The following is a 26,112-nucleotide window of genomic DNA, read 5'->3' on the forward strand; positions in this document are numbered from 1 at the left end:
CTGAGTCACCTGTAGAAGTGATGTGAAGAAATCCAGAGGGTTTGAGGATGACAAATGTGTACCCAAAGAATCTGTGATTGGATCGGGGATTAAGGGGCTGGCATGTCTCTGAAGGGAAACAGGCAGGAGACGGACAGACAGAGTGGAAGAAAGAGAAAGAGATGGAAGGGATGGAAGGGGGACAGTAAACGAATGTCAGACTGCCCAGGCTGGGAGACAGAGTGGCAGAGTGGGTGGGCTTTGACAGACACATCTCACACAGGCTGACAGCTCCGTCAATAGCCCCAGGATGGCCACCCTGATTGACAGCTAGCAGGTGGCGCATGAATGGAGTTGTCAGGCCGACTGTCAGTCAAAGTCACATCGCTGTGGCTACAAGGCCCTGGCTGAACAGGCACACAGCTGCCCAAGGTGATCTCTGGATGTACGGGCAGACTTTTGGCACAGGAGGCCGAAGCAGCTCAGATCATGCTAAAATTAACATATAGTAGCTGCATACAATAGCCATGCTGATTGGGGCTATTTCCTACAAGTGGGCAGATCTGGAGCATACACACATTGGTGGTGACACTCAATTGTATAGCAAAAGTAGAGAAAAAAAGGATTTGAATGTACTATCAATGCATCTCTGCAGTTTTTCCATTTCCTTGGTTCCCCTTAATTGAGCATTGTTCCAGCACGAGGGCATGAAGCATAGGAGTTAATGGGCAATAATTATATGTGAGAGAGGCTTTCTCCCTGGAGTGGAATCCAGAACAAATGGAAGCTCCGATGTGCAACATTCTACTTCATTACATCTGCCGCGATTAAAGCCCAAACATCTGGCACCATATCCTGACAGATAGACAGGACTTCTGGACTGGAAGGGAAATCGAGCGATATTTACAAAAATGTAACACAGGGTATTTACTGGATGAAAGAACAAGTGCTTTGGGCAGGCATGGTACATTCTCCCTATCACACAAGTGTTGAACTGATAGATGCATGGAAGCACAAGTAAATCGTTTTGACACTTTTGACAAAATGAACGGCACTAAATACCCTCGCTACACTTTCACATCACAACGGACTTTATTATTATTATAGGCAGCTTCTTTGCTACAGATAAATACATACTGTGGCTCTTCAAGTAAACACTGGAATGTACATCAAGGTTGGTTGTTAACATTTTTTTTTTACATTTTCAATCATCCTAACCCCTTCGAGGTGAAGCTAAAACAATAAGCATGACTGTCTGTATCTGCTGTTGCCATGAATACATCAAGTCCCACAGAGAGATGTCATGCCAATCTGGTCTCTTCCTGCCACATGATTATCTCCCATGATGCTCTGAGGCAATCTGGAGGGCCTCTGTGGCTGGTGCGAGCGTCGCAGGCGGCGGTCGGGGTAGAGGCTGTTGTCAAAGGGCTTGCGGTGGACACACAGGACGTGGGTCTTCAGGTTGCCCTTCTGGGAGGCGCTGTAGGGGCAGTACCTGCACTGGAATGGCTTCCGACCTGGAAAAGACAGAGAAATCAGACTTATTACCAATACTAATTAATGTGAACCAGTCATATTAAAATAGTTTACGGTAGCCCCGGTAGTTTACAGTACGGAAGCCCTGAGAGGCAAGTTATAAAAACTAATTCTGGGGATTTATTTTTCATAGTCTGATCAGAATCGTTTTGGGATCTGTGTTTATGACTAAATAACAGGTGAATTAATGTTTTAAAATATCTCTAAAAACAAGTGGGAGAAATAGTTAAACCAGAATACTTTTTTCTAAATTTATTTTTTCTAAATTATTAATAATAATAATAATAGATGAAATTTGTATAGCGCCTTTCAAGGGACCCAAGGCCGCTTTACATGGTGAACAAACAAACAAACAAACAAACAAACAAAAGGGGCAAATAATAAAATAAAACATTTAATAAATAGCAGGGGGACTGTATTTGTAAATTAAATTAAATAACACGAATTTAACTGAATTCAAGTGTTTGCTGTTATACTTGTTTTGGTCATAAAAGACTGTGGTGCACCACTACCCCATTTCTAACTCACCTGGAAGAAAACAATGCTTTTATTCATGATTAGAATATGGTATAGAGGTGCACTTAAGATAGTTGTGGCTGAAAAGAGTATTACAACAAAGACACTTTAGAGTTATGATCCTTAAATTTGTTTACAAGTCAGACTTAGATCACATGATTTACACCTTTTAAGGCTTCCGTGGGACAGGTTTCTGTTCATGGAACAGCTTTGTGAAAACAAGCAAGGTTGAATTTTAGTTCTGTGAAAATGGTATGGTTATAACTCTTGGCAAGTGATTTCTCTTCTGTATTCGAGACCAGATGTTGCCAGGTGTGAAGTTAAACTTTGACTGAAATGCTAGGGTGGCAAATGAAAACACACAAAGACACTCAAGTTTCAATGGGGCTAAAACAAGTTTCCTTTTAGTTATAGAGTGCTAAACTCACTGTGGTTTTGTTGGAAAAAATAAATAGAAAATAGAAGTCTAAAACTGTGGCCTAATAATAACAATTTGTACTTTTAAACACTAGCACTTCATCAGTAGACAGGTTTTTTATAAAAGGCCAGCAAGTTTCAAGTTATTGTAACATATTTCCCGACCACAACTCAAACACATCCCTACACAGTGTACACACATACATGCACGCACACACACACACAGACAAATAAACACACACACACAAGTGTTGAGTTGAGGAATGACAGACGTCTGCAGCTGGGAGGCAAGGCATGCCAAAACTTCCTGTCTGTCCCCCTCTTTAGCGCCCGCTACAGAACTGCAACTCCAAATAATGTGAAGCTGAATGACAGAGCACAGAGTGTACCTTTAAGATACAAACAACAAAGCAAACCGCTAATAGCTTCCAGAAGTTTAGCTGACCTCAATAAAAATCAGTATGACACCCAAGCCTGAAGGTGTAGCTAAGATCAAAACAAAAACAGTGCTGGATGACTCATCTACCTGTCCACATAGACAGCCATGTGTCCTTGTTCATTGCTGTGCTATTTTTGAGATGTTACCTCATATGGTGACATTCTCTTTTCCTTTCTGTCTAACGCTTTAATGTGTTTTTCTGTGATTCATGGTTACAGTAAACCATTATGTGCTGATGTCATTTGACATCACTTCCCAAAAACTGAGGGCTGTCTCAGCCTTTTTCACCCCACCCTCGCCTCTTCCTCTCTATCATGCTCCTCATCAGAGCCGAGACAGCTGTACGCAGCTGAACACTCACTTTCACATCTACATAAAAAAGGTGTTTTTTTGGGGGGAAAGTGGGAAAACTCACAGACGGTGTGAGCAATAAAAGGTAATGCTCCATCTGTTGGTGTATAATAACCTGATGGCCGTAAAGGACACACACACACACACACACACACACACACACACACACACACACACACACACACACACACACACATATCCACACACACCAGTCAGAGAGAGGATAATGCCTGACACATCTGAATATCATCAGGATGGCACAGAGGGTGTGTGTGTGTTTGTGTGAATGTGTGTGTGCATGCGTGTGTGCGCGTGTGTGTGTGTGTGTGCGTGTGTGTGTGTGTGTGTGTGTGTGTGTGTGTGTGTGTGTGTGTGTGTGTGTGTGTGTGTGTGTGTGTGTGTGTGTGTGTGTGTGTGTGTGTGTGTGTGTGTGTGTTTGTGAGCCGTCTGGTAGGAACAATGGTGAAAGAGAAGCTTTGTCAAAATCCAGGTACAGAGCAGTTTAGTGTTAATCTCCAACCATCTCACTTCACCATCTCCAAACCTCAATCAATGGAAGTGGAATAAACAGGATATAGGAATGAACAGTAAAAGACAAGCATCCCTGATTATGTGCCTCTCTTTAAAGATGAGCATGTAAGATGGGGAGATCTATTTACAAAAACGGAAATAATAAGTGTTTGATCAACTGAAACGGATTTTTGTTTACCACATTACACCTCCATGTCCTACAGTTGCAGAGAACATAACTTGTTTTTTACATTATATGAATTCCACCTAGTTCTCAGAGTCTCCACTGAGTGAGTGAGTGGAGGGGTAACCTATCCACTAGATGCCACCAAATCCTATGCACTGGACCTGTGTGTAACCAATTGTTTGGTCATTTTTGCCTTTATTTGACGGATGAAACAATAAACTGAAAAGAATGGGAGATAGAGATGGGTATGATATTCAACAAAGGATCGAAGGCTGGAAATGAATCTGGGATAACGTGGCTTGCGCTGAAACCATTGAGTTACCATGCAGTCCCTTCTGCATCTCTTAATCTGATTCAATTGCTCTTTTAAAAATAAGCATGTAGGGAACTGGACAAATCCTACTTTCCCACATTCAACTGTTACATTGCAACTTGAATGAACACATTTCCCTCAATCTTGTTCAAATCTTGTAAATGCACTCACAGGACATGAACAATCCTGTAGTCCATTACACTCTTATAACGTCAGTTAATAATAAGCCAAAAGGTCTTGCGTCGACATCAGTCGCTTGTTGCTCTGCTTGTCTCCCCCCCTCCTCTCTTTCGCCTTTCTTTCTTTCTCTCCCTTCTCATCTCCCTGGGTCTGCAGTTCTTTCTTCCCTCCCACCAGAGGAGAGGGGAGGTCCAGGAGAGGGCAACCTCCAAATAAGTTCCATTAATCACAGGCCAAAGTCTAATGTAACTAATATTTTACAATTAGAGGAGACAGCAGTGGGCTCAGAGCCATCCATCTCTTCACCACATGATCTTCCATTCATAGGCTGCTCGAGCCATAGCTTCAGAACAGCCACACACACAATCACACACACACACGCACACACACTTACACAGATGCACAAATAGACCGAACAGGAAATGAGAGGGGTGGGATTGTGTGGTGTTGAGAGAAAGAGTGAAGGAAGAAAAACAGAATGAGTGATTACTGACTTTGACTCTGCACGATGCTGACATTGAACTGTATTAAATGACAGTTCTTGTTTAATAAAACTGGGGCCCTGTGTAATTCTGGGCCATCATTTGCATCTATTATGATAACATTATACTCACCAAAGCAATTGCTGAGATCTGGGAACACGGCAACATCACTATAACGAAGTCAGACAAGAAACACGGGCAGTCAGACAATCAGACAGATTGTAAACAAGCTAACAATACAGCCTGATTATCAGGGGAAAATCACAGGAAATGTGTGTGCCCATAACTAGCCTGTATGCTAGGTCAAATATCAACCAGGAAGGCAGTCTACAAACAGTGATGGATGTTTACAATGGATAGTTTGAGTAGTAGTAGTAGTACTAGTAGTAGTAGTAGTAGTAGTAGTAGTAGTAGTAGTAGTAGTAGTAGTAGTAGTAGCCTAGTAGTAGTAATTAGGTAGTCATTCTCTATCTTAAGCTAATTTGAAACTTTAAAAAGATTTATGATCGTTTGACCACCATTAGCAAATTCACTGAACCCGCCCGCCAGTAGCTCTCTGTAAAACTATAAGGTGTTATTTTTAACAAATTCCTAAAATATGTCTAGCTGTTACCACATTCCCAGGCTTTATGCTAGCAAAACCTTCTCCTGGCTAAGCTTCATATTTATTTGACAGATATGAGAGTGGTTTCTTCACACTACTCCTTAAAGTACAAGGTAGTACCCTTGCAATAAGTAGAGCTGTGACATATAGTGTAGTGCAGTACTAAACATCAAGTAGGCAGCAGTTTGCCCCATTTGTTTTGACCCTGCTGTGTTCAACCCACATTTTAGAACTTTGCCTTCTTTTGTGTGAAAGAACGATGTCAAAAGTTTTATTTTGGTATTTGAATTGTAAAACTATAGTCTGCCCTATAGGTAAGGTGCATCATTTGTTGTGTTTGTACATTTATATGTTTGTACCAGTCTATGGTTTGTAACTACACATGTATTCCAGTGTGTGTGTGTGTGTGTGTGTGTGTGTGTGTGTGTGTGTGTGTGTGTGTGTGTGTGTGTGTGTGTGTGTGTGTGTGTGTGTGTGTCTGTGTGTGTGTGTGTGTGTGTGTGTGTGTGTGTGTGTGTGTGTGTGTGTGTGTGTGTGTGTGTATGTGTGTGTGGTGAGAATGTTGTGTGTCACAGGCTGAGATAATGACCATGATGACAGTGGCGGGGCCGACGGGGGCCAGAGGAGCTGAATGGTGACGGATGACACAGGGCTGAGCTCTGATGGCACACAGACAGTGAGTGATGACTGCACATCCTTCCCAGAGCTCCACCCTTCATTATCTCTATAGGGAGAAGCAAGGCACAAAGGCAGGCCGCGCTGCCCTCTCGCTGCCCTCAAACGACATCTGCTCATGGAGACAGCCGCACTACCGCTCCTCTTTCACCTCGCTGTCGCTCCATCTATCTCCATCTATGGTGATCTTTCTCGCCTCTTTTCTCTCGCGTTTTCTCTCGCTCTCTTGTCACCCTCTCCGCGGAGGGTACACAGAGGTCAGACAATGAGATAATGACTCACCCCTTTCAACCTTTCAAATCAGGGCCTTTCCTTTCTCTCTGCCCTCTGTTTCATTCTTAATCCTTTCTTTATCGATCTTCTCATATTCACTTGTTCTCATGAGCCTGAGGCCTGCTCTGATGTCGCAGAAGAAACAGCAGGCTTGGGTGAACTTGTTTAAAGTTAGATAACACTCTGAACCTCAAGGCATCTGTGGTGCCACACAAATAGTTGCCCTAATTATTCCTGAGAAAAATGAAAGCATGTTAAACACCTGGTACAGGAAGATGTAGAGGCTTTACCACAGCTTAACCGTTAGAGTGGTAAATGTGGCCATCTAGTGGTGGAGTCGAAGCAGTGCAGAAATGGGAGTTTTTGTTTAAAAACACAAGGGAGGGCTCAGTGAGACTAATGAGCATGCAGACAGGTTCAACCAGAGGTCACCATCTGGCCAATTACCACTGCTGGCACATTGGAGCCGACCTGAACTGTCATCACAAACACATCACTCCATGTCCAAACTGCCCGGCAATATGTCACCATGCCACTCGACGTGCCATACAGTATGGTGAGGATGGGGGCAACAGGAGACAGCCCCATGACAAAGCCACCTGGTCAGCACTGCAGACAGGACAGGCTGCCGGGCCACCTGCTTAGTTCAGTTTTGGAGGACGCTCGATGGACTCTCAATGTCACATACTCGTCTCAATGTCCAGTTTGACTGACAGGTGTTTATTGTGTCTACTGTGTCTTCCTCCTCTCAGGGAGGAAAAAAAAATATGGAAGATAATTCTACAGCAATCAAAATGGAAGGGATGCTTTAAATAACTCCAAACCAAAAACTAAAACATCGCTATCATTGCTGCGAAGCGATAGTCACAGTATAATGTTTTTGTTGTTGAATGGAGCAAATTGTCCCTTTTTTCAAAACAAGAAATATAAAACATAAGGTTCCCTCAAAGACGACGACTCAAAACATACAGCTTTTGATCTGATTTGTAATTAAAAATACTTTATACGCAATAAAAGGGTGGAAGAAACATAAACAGCGCAATCTCCATGACATGAGTTGAAGGAGAGGGCTGCTTTTCGGCATATTATAATAACCATCTGTACAATCAAATAGAAAACTACATCTTGCTGTTAGAATCATAAAGAAAGGGAACAGATGTTAATCCCTAATGGAGTTGACAGGCACTTTCCTGTCTTTCACATGAACATATTGAGTTTCTGAATAAGAGGGGGATCAGAGGGAAGGTGTATCATGTTGCACTCATAATACATGCATATCAAAGACCCCAGCTGTTGGATTCCCTCTCTTGAGAGACAGCATTATTAAATCTGCACTCAGCAAGCATATCACACCAGCACAAGAGCTTAAGCCTCTCCATCAGTGGGCTTCCATTGGCTTGGGTGATTTGTAACCTATCACACAAGGAGATTATATCATCCTTTAAAGTGTGGGGGTAATCAGTGCCACACACCTGTGTCTTCTTTAGCCCCTATTTGAGATCAGAGATACGAACTGGGATGAAGGAAAAAAACGTAAGTGCTATAAAGGAAGGGTGTTGTTTGTAATTGGCAGGATTTATTCTCACACACTCACACTCGCTCTTCACACTTACTGTGTCAGGTGAGGGTGGAGATACTGCCAAACACTGTTTTTTGGGGGTGGCAGCATCCTTGTGGCTCACAATGTCATGCATGCTAGGCAGCCACTTATATATACAATTAAGTTAAGCAATTGTATTATTGTTATATGGCCATCTGCAGTCACATTGACATGGGTTGGTACAAAGGATCTGAAAGGAGATAACAAGATGAAAGAAAAAATAATGGACTCGTCTTTGTCCACTAGATGGCAATAGATACTTTCAAATCCGAAGGCAGCCCTGGCTTTACTTCAGTGACAGCTGCATTTAACATACATGATACATAAGCCGATGCTCACCTGATGCAACATCTGTCTCCATGCTCCCCCCATCGTTCAGACTGACGTTGTGTGTGCTGCTCATGTTCCCCTGGGATCTGAGGTAGGAGAGCAGGCCGCCCTGGTGCTGGAGCTGATCTGCCTGTCCTGGAGTCAGGTTCTCCAGAGAGGAGATGGGAGATTCAGCCACTGCTCTGCCCCAAGGTCCCGCCTTCTCATGCTTCTTTTCTCCTGGAATCTGGAATTCAGCCTCTCCCATCTCTTTGGGCTCGAGGATATTATTTTTCAGGACCTTCCACTTGGCAGCATCATCATTTTCATCATCCCTCCCTTGCTCAGATTTCTCAAATTCACCTTCACCGTTGTGACCTGTGGAGCCAGCACTCAGCGCGTTCATCTCTCCCTTTATTCCCTGCACCAAAAGGTCACACTGATATGCGGGCTTCACTCCGAGTTCAGCTGCAGCATTAGAATAACTTTGTAGCCTTTGGGCCAGGGAGGAGGAGAGTCCATTACTGAAAACGCCAGCCATCTGAAGCAGTTCAGCCGGAGACATCCCTGAATGAGACATGACAGAGTCTGGCCTGACAGACAGGTCTAAAGGCTCGTACTGGGACTTCCTGGTTGGAGCAGATAAAGAGGCGTCTACACCTGCGTCTTTGTCAGTGATGTCGGGCTGCTTGTTGATGAGCAGGGCGTTTTCACTGTGGTTCTCCAAGCCAAGGTACTGGGCCGGGCTCCAGCCTTCCCTGGAACGAGGTCTGAGCTTGGGGTTGGGGTTGGGGCTGGAGCTGCTGCTGCTGCTGCTGGTGGGCTGCAGTGGAGAAGAAAGATCCCTGCTGTTTTGCCAGCAGGGGAAGTGGTAGCGATCCAGATGGAAGCTGAGGGAGGCTGTCTGTGCAGCAGTGAAGTCACTGGAGACCGGACACCTGTAGACTTTCTCACCTAACACAGACAAGAACAACAAAGACATAATACAATCCAAATCAAATTAGGAAAGAATGTTTATATGAGGCATATACTGAGCGTTCTGTTCTGAGAAAAGTATGTACCAACAACCGATGTCTAAACATGAAAAATGTTGCAATCCCACACCAGGCTGAGTTGAATGATTTAAGGGCTGCCCTGCAGTAAATCAAGCTTGTAATCAGCTTTCAGCTCCAGTGATCCATCATTTTACAGTATGGACGCCACCAACATGTGCAATAAATACACCCAAAGATGTTAACACCAAACAAGATTCTTCCAGAAATAATAAACAGTCAAATTCAAAGCAACTAGAATAAGGCAGATGTCGCAGACAAGAACCTCATTCCATCAAAACCAGTAAGTGGGTTCCCCAGTCAAAATAACGTCCAACATGTGAGCTGTTCTGATTAACCGCATCACGTACTGTGGCAGAGTTTATTTTTGCTTCATACTTGAAAAATGGTGTGTCGGAGCCATAATTCAAAAAGTACAAAGTGTATTATTGTGGGGAATGATTGAGGGTAATTTTTCTCCTTTTAGCCTATGAAAAATATCCATCTGGAGACAAGATTTGATCTCGCTCACAATAACTTTTAATTAAAGATAATTTAAATCTTCTTCCCTCTGTTTACCTACAGTTTAATCATTAGCTATCACAGAAACTCCCTTCAGGGTTAAACACACTGCATGTGACCATTTTGAGTTAGTGATTGTCTAAGACCTCAGCCTTGCACTGTCTTTAAACAGCCCAGCTGTTTCCCTGCCATTCCAATTACAGTAAAAGTCATCCGACGCCATTAAGCCACAAATATTGGCAGTTTATTGCCCAACACTCTCCTGGCATTTGAAGGTCAGGTCATACATTATACTGTGTCTTTTAGGGATGCGTCTGGGATAGGGAGATAAACCCACCACCATTAATTTAATTCTATGCATATTGATGCCTTATTGTTCTTCTTTAATGGACTAATATCTGAGTTACAACAGTGATTCATCCCCGCCAGAGAAATATCAATTTCATATACCTCAGGATCTGACCCTGAGGCAATGCTCTGAGGTAAATATAAATCTAATGGTCTGTAGTTGTTACTTCACTTTGTTTCCAACTTTAATAGAAAACCCCGCTTTTGTGAGGTGAACAGTAGTAAAAGAAGATTTTTTTTTACTATTTCAAATGCACAAACCCATAAAATAACAGCCACATATTAACTAAATAGAGCTGAACCTAATGAAATTGAAAAATCACTGCTGAAATGGCAAATCCGTGCCCCTGACAGAATGCAGTCACCCCTGTTTGTACTGCATATCAGTTTGTGTGTGTGTGTGTGTGTGTGTGTGTGTGTGTGTGTGTGTGTGTGTGTGTGTGTGTGTGTGTGTGTGTGTGTGTGTGTGTGTGTGTGTGTGTGTGTGTGTGTGCGTGCATGCGTGCGTGCGTGCGTGCGTGTGTGTGTTTGTATGTGTGTGTGTGCATGTGTGTGCATGTTTTATTTAACGTCTGCATACATTGAATGTGCGTGGCGACTTGCGTGGGCGTGCAAGAGCGGGAAAGAGACTTCAACAGTGCCACACCCTCGTCTCCAGTAAGAGACAAAAAAATCCAAACAGCTTAATGGAACTCTTTCAGAAGCACGCCATATATCTAAATGATTCTGCGGCTTAAATTACGATGACATTACCGGCCAGCTCCAAATGCAGAAAACACATATATCTGACCTCATCTTTCAGCGTGGACCCATTTGCCAGCCTACATGAGAGCTGTAAAACAATACAAAGAATGAAGACTCTGCCCTTTTTTTCCCTCTTCATTTGGATGGGTGCCATCTTTGTGATTGCCTGGTTCATGCTAACTTAATCAGTTTAAGATTTACTTACACTGCCGAGGCTCACATTATGTGAGAGGAGTCATTTTAGAGCTTAGATTTATCAACCAAAACTCCAATTACTGCATCATTACAAACCCCAGCCTCTCTCACCTAACACAGAGCATCTAATGAAGTGATGCGTATGAGTTATCCGCCCTTACTGGATGTGCAAGGCAGAGGAAAAAGGTAAATAAATAAATAAATGCTTCAAGTGAGCCGTGTCTTTGCAAAAAGCATGCAGCTGGGCTTGGACGAGTGATTCATTTCATATGGAAATAGGCTTTAAGATTTACAACCATACATCACCGTCAATGCAATCACGGGCTCACATACTATATGCTTACTTAGGCATTTGGCAGGTATATTGTAGATATCAAACTCTACACAGTGAGGTTTTGGCTCTTTCCCTATATGCAATCAGGCACCTGAAAATGCAAAGCACAGATACATGGTTGCTGGTTTGGTTTAAGATGAAACAGAGTGAGAGCGAGAGAGTCACACACAAGACTGGTGAGAAAAACAGGGGCACCAGATGTTCTTTGATGTTTATAATAGCATATATTATTAATATTAATTAGACCACATAGTCAATGACGCATTTGGGACGTTTCCAAGTCAATTAAGCCAAATGGCATTCAGGAGACGGTGGAACAATATTTCAAGGCAGGTGTTCAGAACTCCCTGGGTAAATCTTTTTATCTGCATGCTAGGAAAACAAGCATTTTGAGCTTAATTTGAGCCTCATATCTGCAATAATAATTAAAAAGAGGATTAAAAGACAGAAGTGAGAGTGAGACAGGAAAGCCAACAGGTAATCAGTTTAGAAAACCCAGTCAGAAAGAGTGTGATCTCTGAATGAGAGCAGAATTTGTTAGATTAGGAAATCTTTGGTTATAAAATGCTTTTACTGTCAGCAGTCGCAAATGATAGAAGGATGTAACATCCACATTAAAAAGTGATACTCTGTACAGCAGCTTGCTTTATCTATGTTTCTGGGTGAACTGCTGCTTATATTACCAATCAACCTTTTACAGACGCTTATCATTCCAGGCTCTCGTAGCTGTAACACTTACAGTAAAATAAGTGTAAAAGCATGGAATAAGAGACAAAACACATGTGGGGACAACATCATTACATGGTGTCTGCTCACTGACCTTGAGGTTAAGAGTATTGAATGGGACTAATTAATAACTGTCAGAGCATTTTCTGTTTGTTAGGCATGTTTTTCATTCTGAGCAGGGATCTAACCGGCCCAATGTAGGTCAGAGGCCTCAAGCATGCACCCTTCATTAGTTTATCATTTTAAGAAGACGTCGTTAGTCTTAATCTCAGATTATAATTAAAGTCAAAGTGCATCTTCAAATCTGTCCTGATGAGATATTGAGAGAAGTAATTTGCAACACACGCCTTCTATTGAAATCAAAGTGTGATTTCTAATTTAAGATGCCGGGTATTTGTAGTTCAAAATCTAAATCCAGCACTGTGTCTGGATGTATCGAGCAAAGAAGCCGTCTCTCACTCTGACAGCCACGACTGTACTATATTTGCTATCCATATTGAGAACATCAATAACTTCATGACCACCATAGGCTGACTATGAATAATGCAGCCAGTAATTCTGGACTAATCAATGTTCCTCAAGCTGAACATCTGGCAGTGGTAATTCTTCCTCAGCATCTCCGCTCTCCTGAATTAGAAAACACTCGCTCTCTCTTCCTCCACGTCCAACCATCGAGACAGACAGACTTGATCAGTTACAACCCCCCCCACCCACCTCCGAAAAAACTTATCCCTGTTATTAAACCCTCATCAAGTGGTGCGTGTTCTCCATATGTGTAGGATTTACCTATCTGTCCCGCAGCAGACCTGTGTGTTGAGCCAGGGCCAGCAGCGTGTGATTGTGTTAATTAATCTGTCATTGTGAGCGCAGGGAGCAGCTGCAGAGGTCTCTGGGATATATTGTCAGAGCTAAACAATGCGGTGCTAAGCCCCCAGAGTGAGTCTACCATTACACAAGACTAAGAACAGAGAGGAGAGGAGGAGGAGAAGGGGGAGAGAGAGCCTGCCGGATCCATCATTGACTAAAGCAATGACGCCTGACCTTTACAATGAATTAGTTTCCATGCTTAATATTGACTGAAATTAGAGTCTGATACTGAATGTGCCATCCCAGAACTGTGTGCACTCAAATCCTCAGCTAGCCAGCTATCATAAATGTTTCTGGAAGTGACACCGTATGGTCTCGGAGATAGGGGGAGAAGAGGGAAAGTATAAACAACAGAGCTTGAATATGTTTTTAAAGAGCAACCAGAGAGGGATTTGGCCGTAAACAGCGAGAATTTACATGTAAATATGCAGATAGCTGTATGTGTGTACAATATGGAAACAAAGCATCTAATGAGATTAGACCTGATCCATTTATCTCTGCTATACGGCCATCATTTAAGAGGATGCTGGATCAAATCCCACAAGAGCGCATCAGACTTGGATGTACATAACAGCAGTATTCCAGTGGAAAATAACCATATTGGTAAGCGATGAAAAACAGAACAAAAGTTTCGGCTTGTTTTTCTTCTCTTAACAACGCTGTTAAAGCAGTAATTTAGGCCCATGATAACATGTTAGCAGGACGCCATGACAAGAAAGGCATTTACCCAGAGAGCCGAATCATCCAAATCACCAGGTGGAACAGAAGACTATCAATAAAAATACCAGGTGGTAGATCAAATCATAAAAATCACTGGGTGGTATATATCAAATCATTAAAAACACCAGATGGCATGCATTAACATCTTGTGCCCCCGTAGGCAAGGGGTGGGGATGTGACGGATATAAAATAGAGGGTACTAATTATCCCTACAATTCAACATGATGCCATTATCTTTTAAAGGAAGACAAAGTCCTTGTGGATGACAGTAATATCTGTGGTGGTGTTGCTGACCCTGAGCTGCATGTCCCCCTACACTTAGTGGGAAGAAAGATGAGGCCATAGCTGTCACGTAGCCACTTTATATATTTTTTAAAGAATACATAGAAAGAGAATGTATAAGATGAAGAAATCTTTCGTTGGAAGCCGATTTAGTTCACTGTAATACGGTCTGTCATATTATAAATTCTCAGAATAGAAACATGTAGTCCTGCAAAAAACTGGCAAAATAATAAAGGGGCAATCATGTCATTCAGTTTGATGCTTCTATAAAGTTTAGGGGGGGGCGCAAGAGACAGACTAAGCCATATAAACAATGTTAACTACAACGCTTTGGTTGGAATACAAATGGGGACATTTCTCAACCTGCATTTCCTGTCTGACTCTCGTAAGTCAATTAAGGGCAAAAAGCAAAAGAAGTATGTGAAACAAAAGGGCTGTACATCACATCACCCATTAGTTTGTGGACTACAGTTTTGAAATTTTGCATTTTGACCATTGGTTTTTAGCAGTTGCCATTTTCTTTTTCCGCAACCAGAAATTAAATGAAGCTAAGTGCAACCAAAAGCTGTAAAATACATTTTAAAGAGATAATTAACTTTCACTAGCTGAAAAGTTATTGAAACTCATTTTGAAAGTTTAAAGTTGTAAGAAATAATGAGAGCATCAAGACTCAATCACAAGGTTTCCAAAACCTAAAGCATACCCTGTATTATCGTCTATTTTACTCTAAATGGGACCATTATTTACTGAATGAACATTATGATGTATTGTAGAAACAAATGAGGCCATAAACTAATAAGGAAAATGTGATGTAATAAATCATTAAGAATTAGACCTTATACATATAGCTTTGAGAAGAAAATGTTCTTTGACTGAATTACCTATAGCTGGAGAAGAAGATTGTGGCCGTTGGTCGAGGCCGCTGCCAGAGTGGGAGTTCCCGGTCTCGGTGAGGATCTCTGTCGGCCCATGACGACTCACGCTGCCTGGACTACCGGGCCTGCTGGTGGCCTTGGTGTCCGGGTCGTTCTGACCCACCTTTCCATCGTCAATGGGAAAACATCTCTCCGTCAGGTAGGAGGAACTCTGCTGCTGTTCTTTAGGACAGAACATTTGCTGTTCAACATTCAGCCCTGGGGTCATGATCTGCCAGCCTGGGTAGCTGCTGAGAGTCTCTCTGTTAGACATGACCTTCTGCAGATATTCCATGCTGGTGGAGCTCAGTGGAGGGGGGAGATGATTCAAAGCCAGTAAAGAGGAGCCCTCCGCATCCGTCATAGGGCCTTGAGCTGAGGAAATCATCCTCCCTAGCATCTCCCTAACCTTAATGTCAACGCCTGCTGAGGCCAGTATCTGGCTGTAGTCTTGATGCTCGGCTCTCTCAGCCGTGAGGAACCTGTTGTGAATGTGGGTGATGTACTGTGAGTAAAGATTGTTCTGGTGGTCTTGTGTTAGGCTATTCATGCTAACAGAGGTGTCATGCTCAGCAGGGAGATTACGCTTAGCAGCCAGCTTGTTGAGGTGGACCTTCATGTGGTTCTTCAGAAACCAGGGTTCTTTGAATCGACGACCGCAGATTTGACAGGAGTGCTCAAAAGAGTTCTTATGTTTCCTCATGTGACCCTTCAGGAACCAGGCCTGGCTGAAGGTCTGTCCACACACTTCGCAGGGGAATTCACCAGTGGGCTTTTTCTTCTCACCAGCCCCCATCACAGGCTTCTGCCCTGAGCCTGATTCAGCAGTAATGTGTGTTGTCTCAACATGGCCGATAAGTTCCTCCTCCTGTGAGGCAGCAAACTCGCACAAGGTGCATTTATAGGGCTTATGGAGGATCCTTATGTGGCGTTCAAGCTCCTGCTGCTTTCTGAACTTTCCTTTGCAGAATGAGCAGCGGAAGCTGGCGGGTTGGGGCTGGATGGGATCATCAGGGATGGCAGCCACCTTAGGGGATGTGGATGTGTGAGGTCGGCTCTCTGCTGAAGCAGAGTTGATGAAGAACAGGGGTTGTGTCGGCACAGTGTGTAACAGTGTGTTTTGAGGTTGGTTTGTATTGGATATTTGCTGTTGGCTGATTTGACCAGCTTGTGTCTGCCTGTCCCTTAGTATCGCCCTTTCCTCAAGCTCGTGAAGCAGTCTATTCTCCTCCCTAATTCGCCCACGGCCTTTACCCATAATACCTTGCTTGTGGGTGCGGAGATGTATCTTCAGATTGCCCTTCTGTGCAGCCCTGTGGTCGCAGTATGGGCACTTGAAGGGCTTCTCACCAGTGTGTGTGCGCATGTGAAGGGAAAGGATGCTGTTGAAGCGGAAGCGTTTTCCACACAGCGGGCAGGGGTACTTCCTGTTCTTGCGGCTGTCATCCTCGGAGGAATTCACCTGAGAAACCATGCTTTGATTGGTAACTCTCAAGAACTGGGAAAGCTCTGCTCTGCCGTTCATGCTGCTGAGAATCCTTGCATCCATGATTTGATTGGCCAGAAGTGCCATCTGGCTCCTAATTGGGTGGGTGGACGGGGTAATGAAGCTGTCCTTTCAGGGACTGGCTGATGTTACAGTATGGTGGTCAGGGGTGTCTGTGTGGGACGGTCGGAAGGTTAGCAGTGAACTGTGTGTTGATTGTTTGCACTCATTCAGTTGAAACAGGATGTGGATTCATGCTGTTCAGATGAATCGTCTGTTTGTTGTAGCTCAGGCCTAAAGAGAAAACAAAAGGAACATTAAGTGCATTCTAATTCTGTCAAAACAAATTAATTATTAAAATACATCCATTTCCAGCCAAAGAGCAGGTGAGTATAATGTCAGCGGGGCTCTGGGCTGTCAATTAACAGTGTAAATCTGTACTTTTGCAGCTGCTGTATAATGCCAGAGATGCACCACAAATAGGTCAGGAAATAGAGCAAAGTATGTTCTCACTCTCTTCATCCTGTGTTAATGTATACCTGTGGTTTTAGAATATTGTTGGAGACCGTAAAAACTGCTGATTAAGTCTCACCACAAAGACTTCCTCAACAAATATCTCATCTTTACTAAAGGGTAACATCTTTGTCTTGATCTCATTTTGAACTGACACACAAGGCAACACAAACATCAAAGACTGCTTGCTTCTACTTGCCCTTCCTTTGCATTTCACAAATCTGCGCTTTAAAAAAAGAAAAGATTAAAGTAACAGAGTTAAGCTTTTGCAGCAGGTCTATTGCATATTTGAATAGAAAACCTTTAGCAGGATAATTATGTCACAGGAGTACTAAGGGAAATAAACAACTTGATGATGCAAACATGCAAAGTTAAAGAAGGAATATCAAAATGGAAAGCTAAAATATGCTTCACTTCTTCCCATGCCCAGCTTTCCCCTTCTTTGCCACAACAAAACAAAGCTTCAAATTCACATCAAGCTACAATGGTAGAGGTCACATAAGCGAGCCCTGCACAGCTCTAGTGCAGCACCAAAGGGCACAGAACAAAGCCGGCACTGTCCACACTGAATTAACACAGGCTTACATCATCCTGGACTGCAACCTCAGTCAGTCATGAAAATGATGTACACAAAACCACGCAGATAAAAAGCTGGCAGGCTGGCAGAAGGAGTTGGTGTGTCTCCTCTGAGCTGCAGATCAGAAATCAATGTAACCATACTGACCTAATCATATCCGACAGGAAAACCTTAGTAAATTGTATTATAATAAAACGGATCTACTTCATATTTTTATAACCTGGTATTCCTTTTGCCCAAACAGAGGGGGAGGGTGTAGCGGAGGATGTTTACCCCCACCTCCCCACCCACTTCCAAGGATTACGGTCATTTGAGCTATTATCGCATTTGCCTCTATTAATGTCATTACCGTACTGTAGCCTTGGATGGTAATATTGCACAGTGTATCCAATGAAGTATGCACTAAATCAATAATGATTGATCAAACTCAACGGCGCCGCAGCATCAAATAACTTTGACTACAGTAGGAACATTATGTGCATTTTTTCAAGAAATTTTCTTTTTGACCTGTCTATCCAGCTAGCTGGCTGAAAGTGAGCAGCCCAAGCTAAACACTAGCCCTTTCTATATCATGACACTAGTTGACAAGTTGATGTATATAAAGCTCTTCTAAATGAAATGTCTGACAACTAGTCTGAGCCACATGCTACTGCTGCCTATGGTCCATAGCAACCTCACTCAGTCAAGGAAATGTTGGACACAAAACAACACATATTAAGAGCTGGTGTGCCTGCAGCCTGTCTGCTCCGCTCTGAGATCAATGTAAGGATACAGACCTGACCTAATCAAATCTGACAGGGAGAAAGTGAGCATACACTAGATCCACTTCATATTTGTTAGTGGTATTCCTCTGATTTACTAAGCATAAGAAGGAGGTATAAAACCTTCATCACTTGTGTGTATGTGTGTGTGTGTCCCAGGTTGTGTAGGAATTGTTGGAGATGGGAAGCGGTATGCATGGCCATCAGGTGTTTCTCTGTCAGAGTGGATTAGGATCTTTTTGGTGCAGATTGAGAGAGCGCTTGATTGTTATTAAGCATCGTGTCACTGTAGCGCCTCTTAGGTGTGGCCGCGAGTAGACGAACAAGGAGCAGGTGTGATTTAGCACAGCCAATAAAAGGGGGGAAAAATTGACACATACACAATTAAACCAGCCATGGGAGTGGTGCATTCCGGATGATTTCGGATCCGCCGATATCAAACATTGTTACAGTTGTTTTTACAGCAGTCAGACTAGAGGAATCTGTGCTTCAGAATTTAATCTACAAGAGGGTGGAAGTGTAATCTTTTTACTTTGTAGTTGCAGCATATTGTCAGCCAGGATGGATGGGCAATATTGTAAATCCATAGAGCGTTGACACTGGAGTGAAATTTATAGATCAGAAGTGCATATTTCATATTTCTTTTTAACAGCAGTTAAAAAGCATTAATAATTTATGTGCATGGTTGAGCTGAAAGCTGCAATGAATGCACCACAAACTGCTACATGAGCCTGCAACCAGCAGCTACAGTACAGTAACATAATGTAACCTAAAATAAAGATTATATTAGGAGAGGAGTGGCCGTAAAAGGAATATTCAGTGTGATACTCTAAAATACATATCTAATGATAGTAAACATGAGTTTTAAACATAATCTTTCCTTTTTGTATTGTACAGAATAGAATGATTCAAGAATATTCATTTTTAATGAAATGGGTCAATAAAACCCTAATATATTCTGTTGTACAGAAATCTGAATTGGTGTAAAATTTGTATGCGTTCATGAGGAAGGGTGCAGCATCAGCCAAGGAATATCGCATTATAGTTTGGAGCAGATCCAAAGCATGGGGCAGATATGCACATTATTATTTTTTAAATATGGGGGGGGCATGGCTTTGGCGGAGGTCTGTGCTCTCTTGAGTTCCCTTCTTCCCTAACTGGCTCTTAAAAGTTGTTATATGGGAAAATAATAACAGTACCACCAGATAAAAAGCTTATAAAAATAGAAGAAAGGGGAAATAACAATTGAAAATGTAAAGAAAAATCTATTCCATTGTAGCATGTTACTGTAAGTGTTAAAAAAAGGTAAATATGCATACACGCATACACTCATACACTCACACACACGCACACACGCACACACACACACACACACACACACACACACACGCGCACGCGCACACACACACACACACACACACACACACACACTCACACACTCACACACTCACACACACACACACACACACACACACACACACACACACACACACACACACACACACACACACTCACACACTCACACACTCACACACTCACACACACACACACACACACACACACACACACACACACACACACACACACACACACACACACACACACACACACACACACACATCCAAAGATACAGTATATGGCTGCATTCCTTCTGAATGCATCTTTGTATGACACTTTAAAACAGTTTCATTTATTGATCAAATTACAAGTGACATGTGATGATATTCTCATGAAATCTAACGACACACACATTTATATACTTCCTACACATTAACTAATGATACTGTGCGATGTCATCTGTTGATGTCCCAGATTCTTTGCAACACCACATAACAAGAGATCATGACTTTCAAAATTCCTGGAATTCCCTGACTGTCCCAGTTTGCGAATAACAACAGTTGTATTCATTATTACAGAGCAGGCTGTATGTGCGGACAGTAAAAGCCCCCTGCCATGCATTATGCCCTGTGTTTCTCACTTCACCCACGCGCCCACCCACCAAAAAGCAGCCAGCCAGGCATCCTGCGGACGGCGCTGTCAGGGGATGAAGAGCCAGAACAAGGAAGAGGGCAGTGGTAACACAGCTGCCCACCATGACCTGTACAAAAGATAGCACCCATATACTTTCTGACAGCCAGATTAATGAAACCCTATAGGAGCTCCTCTGTAGGCCCCCCAAAAGCCTGACGGAGACAGAATAGTCTAACCAGCACCATTCATTACTGCGGGAGTACAGAGCACAGAAAGAGCACACACAGCACTGACAAACTAGCTCCTTGTGAGTAATAGCTAAAGAACTCATAAAGGAATACATACACATTTGTTGTGGATGCAGTAAATCTATGCCACTCCTTTTACAACTATCAAAAAATCTGGCCTGTGCCCCGTAAAAATAAATCTGGCGTGCATGTGGTGCAGCGGTGATGTTATTTGGGACTCAGCAAAAGGAGCCTTTCGATTAATTTGGTTTGCTTCATTCACTAATGCAGATCAGTGGCATTCAATGCAACAGGGGGAAAATAAGTGACATACTAAAAGCTACAGGGTATAGGAACTGCAACAGCATGTAAGTGGTGACCAGCTGTGTTTGTACCTGTAGGAGTTGGTGGAAAACCTCACTTTGAATTCACAATAGTTATTTCCTATGAAAGAATAACCTATATTCAGCAGAAACGATGTGAAGAAGTCTGAGTGTATCAAAACCTCATTACAGTGTGTGTGTGAGTCATTTATAAACGTTGCATTCATATGCCTCCCCTGATGCTTTCAACGGCCCTCACACACAAGGAAACACAAACACCGTCTACTAAAATCCTCATACACATGCACAGACACCCACTGTGGCATGCTGTCTCCCTCCAACACACACATACGTGCAGGCAGGCAAACACGTGCATGTAGAATGTATTTTAAATCGCTAATGTGTAAACAGTTGCTCTTGTTTGCACAGACCACCTGTTCTTTCTGGACACAAACAAAGCTTTGGCGTAGGATGGGGTGTGTTAACAGTGAGGGGTGCGGAGGGGATGCCTTGCACTAGAGAAGCCTATCCACATGGTGTAGGCTGCATCAGATGGTTGGGCCCTGCAGGACAGCAGCCAGATCCAAACGGAACTCACACAGATCTTGAAGAATGGAGCTCCTTCATGCAACATACTGACACGTTATGCTTTCTTGAAAAGTACAACTTACCCCCACCCCCCTCGGTGTAAAAACGCAGGCTTGCCAATGCAAACTTGTCACTATATCCTTTAAAAGGCAGGGTAATTTCGTTTTAACATCGTCTTTTAGAAGATCAAATTTGGCAAAGAGATGGCAAAAAATGGAGGAAAAAGTGTCTTCTTTCAGTTGCAAAAGCACTTCAAGGCACTAAAACAAAAGTCATTAAACGAGTCATCACAAAATCACAGCAGGAGTCTGGTAATGCCACTTACAGTATCTCATTAAGCTATGGCATCTCCAAGAAGAAAAAACTGACAAACAAAGAGCATAATCCAAGGCACATTAACTGGGCTGATAATTCAATGAACTCTCATTTGGCAGCCATCTTGCCCTTAAAATGGTTTTTTTTTCAGCCGCAGCAGCCGAGCACAGACCCCTCGTGAAGTTTCTCTCTCTCTCTCCTTCACATACACACACAGACAGACACACAGACACAAACACACACACACACACACACACACACACACACACACACACACACACACACACACACACACACACACACGCACAAGTTACTTCTTCCTCTCGATCCTTCTCTCTCTCCCGCGCTCTCTAAAACAACAAAACATCCACCATTAGACAACGGGGTACCAGCGTAATTAGAAAATGACTTCCTTTGCAATCCTAGCTAAGTAGTTTACACACTGTAATTACAGGGACAAAATCATCTTTTCATCATTTCACTGATTGAGCTCATCAACCCAGTGGGATCCCAGGACTGTGCTCAGGCAACATCTGGGCTAAGAGAATTAGCCCTTAGTTTAGCAGGCCTTACACAGTGGCAAGCAGCGCAGCATGAACACCGGACATGGCCGTGGCACACTTCTCTAATTGAGACAGATTTGTTGTAGTTTGTGTATCAGATTGTAAGATCAAGGCCTTATCAAACAGACCCGTTCATTCATTTGAATACAATATGACACAATTCAGGAGGAAGGCAAGGTCACTGCACAATATATCTCTATTTCCCACACTTCTAGAAAAAAGCCATATCAAACTTAGACTCCCCCTCGGTGTACTCCTGCACTTGTGAATCGAAGCATTGAAGCATTGACCTTGGTGCACGACAACAAGCCTTCTCACTGGGCGCTCTGTTTTCTCTTATTTTTACGCATGCCCCGAGCCTTGACTTTCTAACAAACACATGTGGTCGTGGAGTTGAAGGTGAAGTGCTTTGGTTTCGTCTCTGTCCCGTTGGAAGGGCTCTGACTCGGTGTGTTGGCAACAGAGGCAAGTGTTTAATGTGGCAGCTGTTAGCCTCGTGGATTTTCACTAATCACTCTCTCCTGATTACTCTGATGAGTGTATGATGCTCTTAAATAATCAACCGGCAATGAAAAAAAAGAAAAATAATTATCATCATCTCCCTAAGTAGTGCAGCTGCACCCGCCTGCAATAATTACAACTAGAACAGGGCGCCTTCTCTCGTCACTTACAACCACTTATTATTAAAGATAACGCTAATTGGTGCAGTGGTGGGCGACAATTCTTCATGGGGTTCATCATAAAAAAGGCAAACCTTGAACGTTATGGCACATTAGAGGTCTTAAAGGTAAGGTTCGGTATTAAACATGGCATGCGGAGACACGCCGATAATCTGAGCCAGGGGAGTAGTAGACGTCCTATCAGTAGCCCCTCGGTTGCCTCCCTGCCTTGCCCTCTCTCCACCCCTCCCCCACTCCTGGTATCAGCCTGGCAGACACAATTAACATTTTCATAAAAACAATTCCCTGCCTCCAATAGTCCAATGTAATTTGTTTTCCATCTCTGTTCATTAATCATTGTTTAAATCGGTGAGCCATCCCCTCCACTCTGCCATCTGCACTCAGCTGTGTTACAGATATGACACCTTCCCCCTTAATGGGAGCTGACAGCCAAGAGAGGAGGCCTGTGGAAAATAGCTTCCTGCATATGCACTTCCACCTCACATACTGCCAGCAGGTGAGAGAGGGGTATTTAATGGGTTCTGATTAATCTCAAAGGCAAACAACATTATACTATAATATCATTCAGCATGCAACACTACAGTACATACACAGCAGTAAAGCAGAAAAGTGTGCAAAAGCTATACTACGATAATCACACCGAAAACTCGTGCACACATTCTTTACAACAATGGCGATGCATTCCACATTTTGTCGAAGTTTTTTTTTTTTTCTTCCCCTAGTTAAATTAGTGCAGTGTTCCTACAATATGCTATTGTTTTCCTGGAATTGGGAGCAAGGTTATTAATTATTCACTGTTGTGTTCTCATATGAGGGGGCTATGCTTTTCACTGTATTGCCTCATAGCTCAAATACTTAGGGCCATGGTACTCGGGCAAATTTCATGAGGCAACATCACAGAGAGATATTATTATCACAAGGCAGACACTTAGGAGATTAAAAGTTTCCTGAAGAGTGTTCAATGATTGGAAAGGTTTCGATTTTGATCTGATAAGATATCAAAGTTTCGTGATACCTGTTGGCCCCGCACAGGGAAGACAAATCCAATAACTTTTCCCCCTTTTTTTCCTTTCATGGGATCTTAAGCCTAAATCTAGGTGAGCTTAGGCATTTTGGGGGGGAGAAAATCCCACTCAATGTGGTGCGAAGAGGTTGCCAAAAAGTTCATCTGGCCTGTTGATTTCAGCGTGGATTACAGATATTCAAATCATGAGCCTCGTGTTCAAACAAGTGCCTGTATCAGGGGACAAAGTTGCCAAGCAGGGCTTTGTCATGTAAGCTGTATGAATGTACTGCAGCATAATGAGAAAACGGCTGTGGCGCTACATGTAATACAGTTTCAGCCACTCACCCTCCCCTCTCAGTTAATTATTTCAGATAACCCTCCAGTCTCCATACAGGTTTGGTTTAGGAACAAAAAGATGGAGTCACCTGAACATGGGCCTCATTTTTCATCAGGAACTGTGTCACGGCACACACAAAGTCCCAGTTAAAAAACGCTTCACACAAACGCCCCAACTCTTTTTGGGGTGTTTCTAACAAGGACAGCCGCAGCAGCAGCAGCAGCAGTAAATGATGTGTATATTCAAAGCTGAATATTTCATGTTGATTGATCGAACTGACTGCCACCCACCTGCTCCTCCTCCTGTCCCACCGGAGCTGGCATGAGGAGAATTCAGTAATTGAGAAGAGCAGAGCATGGTCTCTCTTTGCTCACATATGACAGATGGGGCATCATCGCTTCAAAGGAGAGCATTTGGAAACAGGAGGAAGGAGGGGGGGCACAGGGTGAGGATGGCTTTGAAAGTGGCTGTGCCACTCTGTACAGGTGACAGCAACAAAAAAAGGTGACATTTTCTAAAGCAAGGCCACTTTTGGATACATATTGTTACAGCTGTAAAATAAAATCAGTGAATTCACTGTAGACAAACTGTACAATGATACATGCAGACACCTTGCATCAATATTCCTAGTCACAGACAACTTCATTCGCCCAAATGTTCTATTGTAGCTGCTACTTTTTTTATTCTATTTAAATTGTAAGATTTATGGCTCCAAATGGTGTTAAAACAATAGGAAATTAAGAAAAAACGTCATGGTTTTATTGTATATGATATAAAATCGTATTCAATATATTTTATGGAAGATGTTCACGGTCTACTGTACAAACAACATATGTAAAAATAAACAATCAGGAAACATACATTTGCGTTTCTCTGCATTCTTCTGAAAAGCTGTCGTTCAATTTTCTTATGTCGAATTTAATTCCATAGTCGCCTTTTAGCCCTTCGCCATTACTTACTTTTTCACCCCCTAAAAAAAGCCAATAGTGGCAGCTCTAGGAAACGCATGTCTATCAGAATTCGACAGAAACTTAAACTCACTCACTTTTTCGCACAAATGACTCCAGTAAATCTGAATCGGTTATTTATTTGTTTCTTACCTGGCCAGATTGGAGGATGCGCGGAGGACACGAGGTGACAGCTGAAGTTCAGAGGAGGAGAGTGATGTTGAACTGGATGACTGACTGCTGACTGACGGAGTGTATACGCTTCTCACGCTTTATCATAAACGCCCAACACACAGTCGGACCCAGATTCCCGCTTCTTGAACTGTCGCTTCCTCTCTTAAAAACACTCGCACCAGACGCAACCGCAGCGCGCTTAGCTGTGTAGTATTTCCAGTTGAAGAAAGAGGTAATGAAATATTTTTTAAAAATTACTCGGGATACTTCGACATGTCCCAAAGCAGTATGTCTCCCTCATCTGGCCGCTGGTGTGTAAGTGTAACAGACTTGCAACGTGCGTAAAATGTGCACTGCCGTCTCCAGGACGCAGCCCTCATCAATCCCTCTTCTCACTCAGACATGCGTGCATTTGGAATTTAAAGTATTACGTGGTATTATGGGGTATTATGGATGTCAAATTTGCTAAGGAGATTACCTGCAGGAGCATTACTTTTATATTATTTGGAAACTTGTGTAAAGGCATGATGTATAAGGAGACAAGATCTTTATGTTGTATTTTACATGCAGTGGTGGTTGTAGACCAATTG

At 42.9% G+C, this 26,112-nt stretch overlaps 1 protein-coding gene across 4 annotated transcripts; it reads right to left on the reverse strand.

Moving 5' to 3' along the window:
* Positions 1–1,047: 1,047 nt before the first annotated feature.
* LOC307039421 (zinc finger protein 536-like) lies at positions 1,048–25,793 on the reverse strand. Of its 4 annotated transcripts, XR_013808219.1 has the most exons (6): positions 25,502–25,793; positions 15,022–16,834; positions 8,402–9,325; positions 8,076–8,252; positions 5,043–5,080; positions 1,405–1,496 (listed from the first exon to the last, which is right to left on the reverse strand). XR_013808219.1 is itself a non-coding variant. In XM_079681493.1 (5 exons), exons 2-5 carry the CDS (start codon positions 16,625–16,627, stop codon positions 1,437–1,439), a joined length of 2,628 nt encoding a protein of 875 aa, XP_079537619.1. In that variant the 5' UTR covers positions 16,628–16,834; positions 25,502–25,793; the 3' UTR covers positions 1,290–1,436. The 4 variants fall into 4 exon arrangements, 3 of the variants coding, with proteins under 3 accessions (XP_079537617.1, XP_079537618.1, XP_079537619.1); XM_079681493.1 differs by lacking the exon at positions 8,076–8,252 and having other exon boundaries at positions 1,290–1,496; XM_079681491.1 differs by lacking the exons at positions 5,043–5,080; positions 8,076–8,252 and having other exon boundaries at positions 1,048–1,496.
* Between the last annotated feature and the right edge of the window lie 319 nt (positions 25,794–26,112).

Source organism: Notothenia rossii, assembly GCF_949606895.1.
Source record: "Notothenia rossii genome assembly, chromosome: 5".
Lineage (NCBI taxonomy): Eukaryota > Metazoa > Chordata > Actinopteri > Perciformes > Nototheniidae > Notothenia > Notothenia rossii.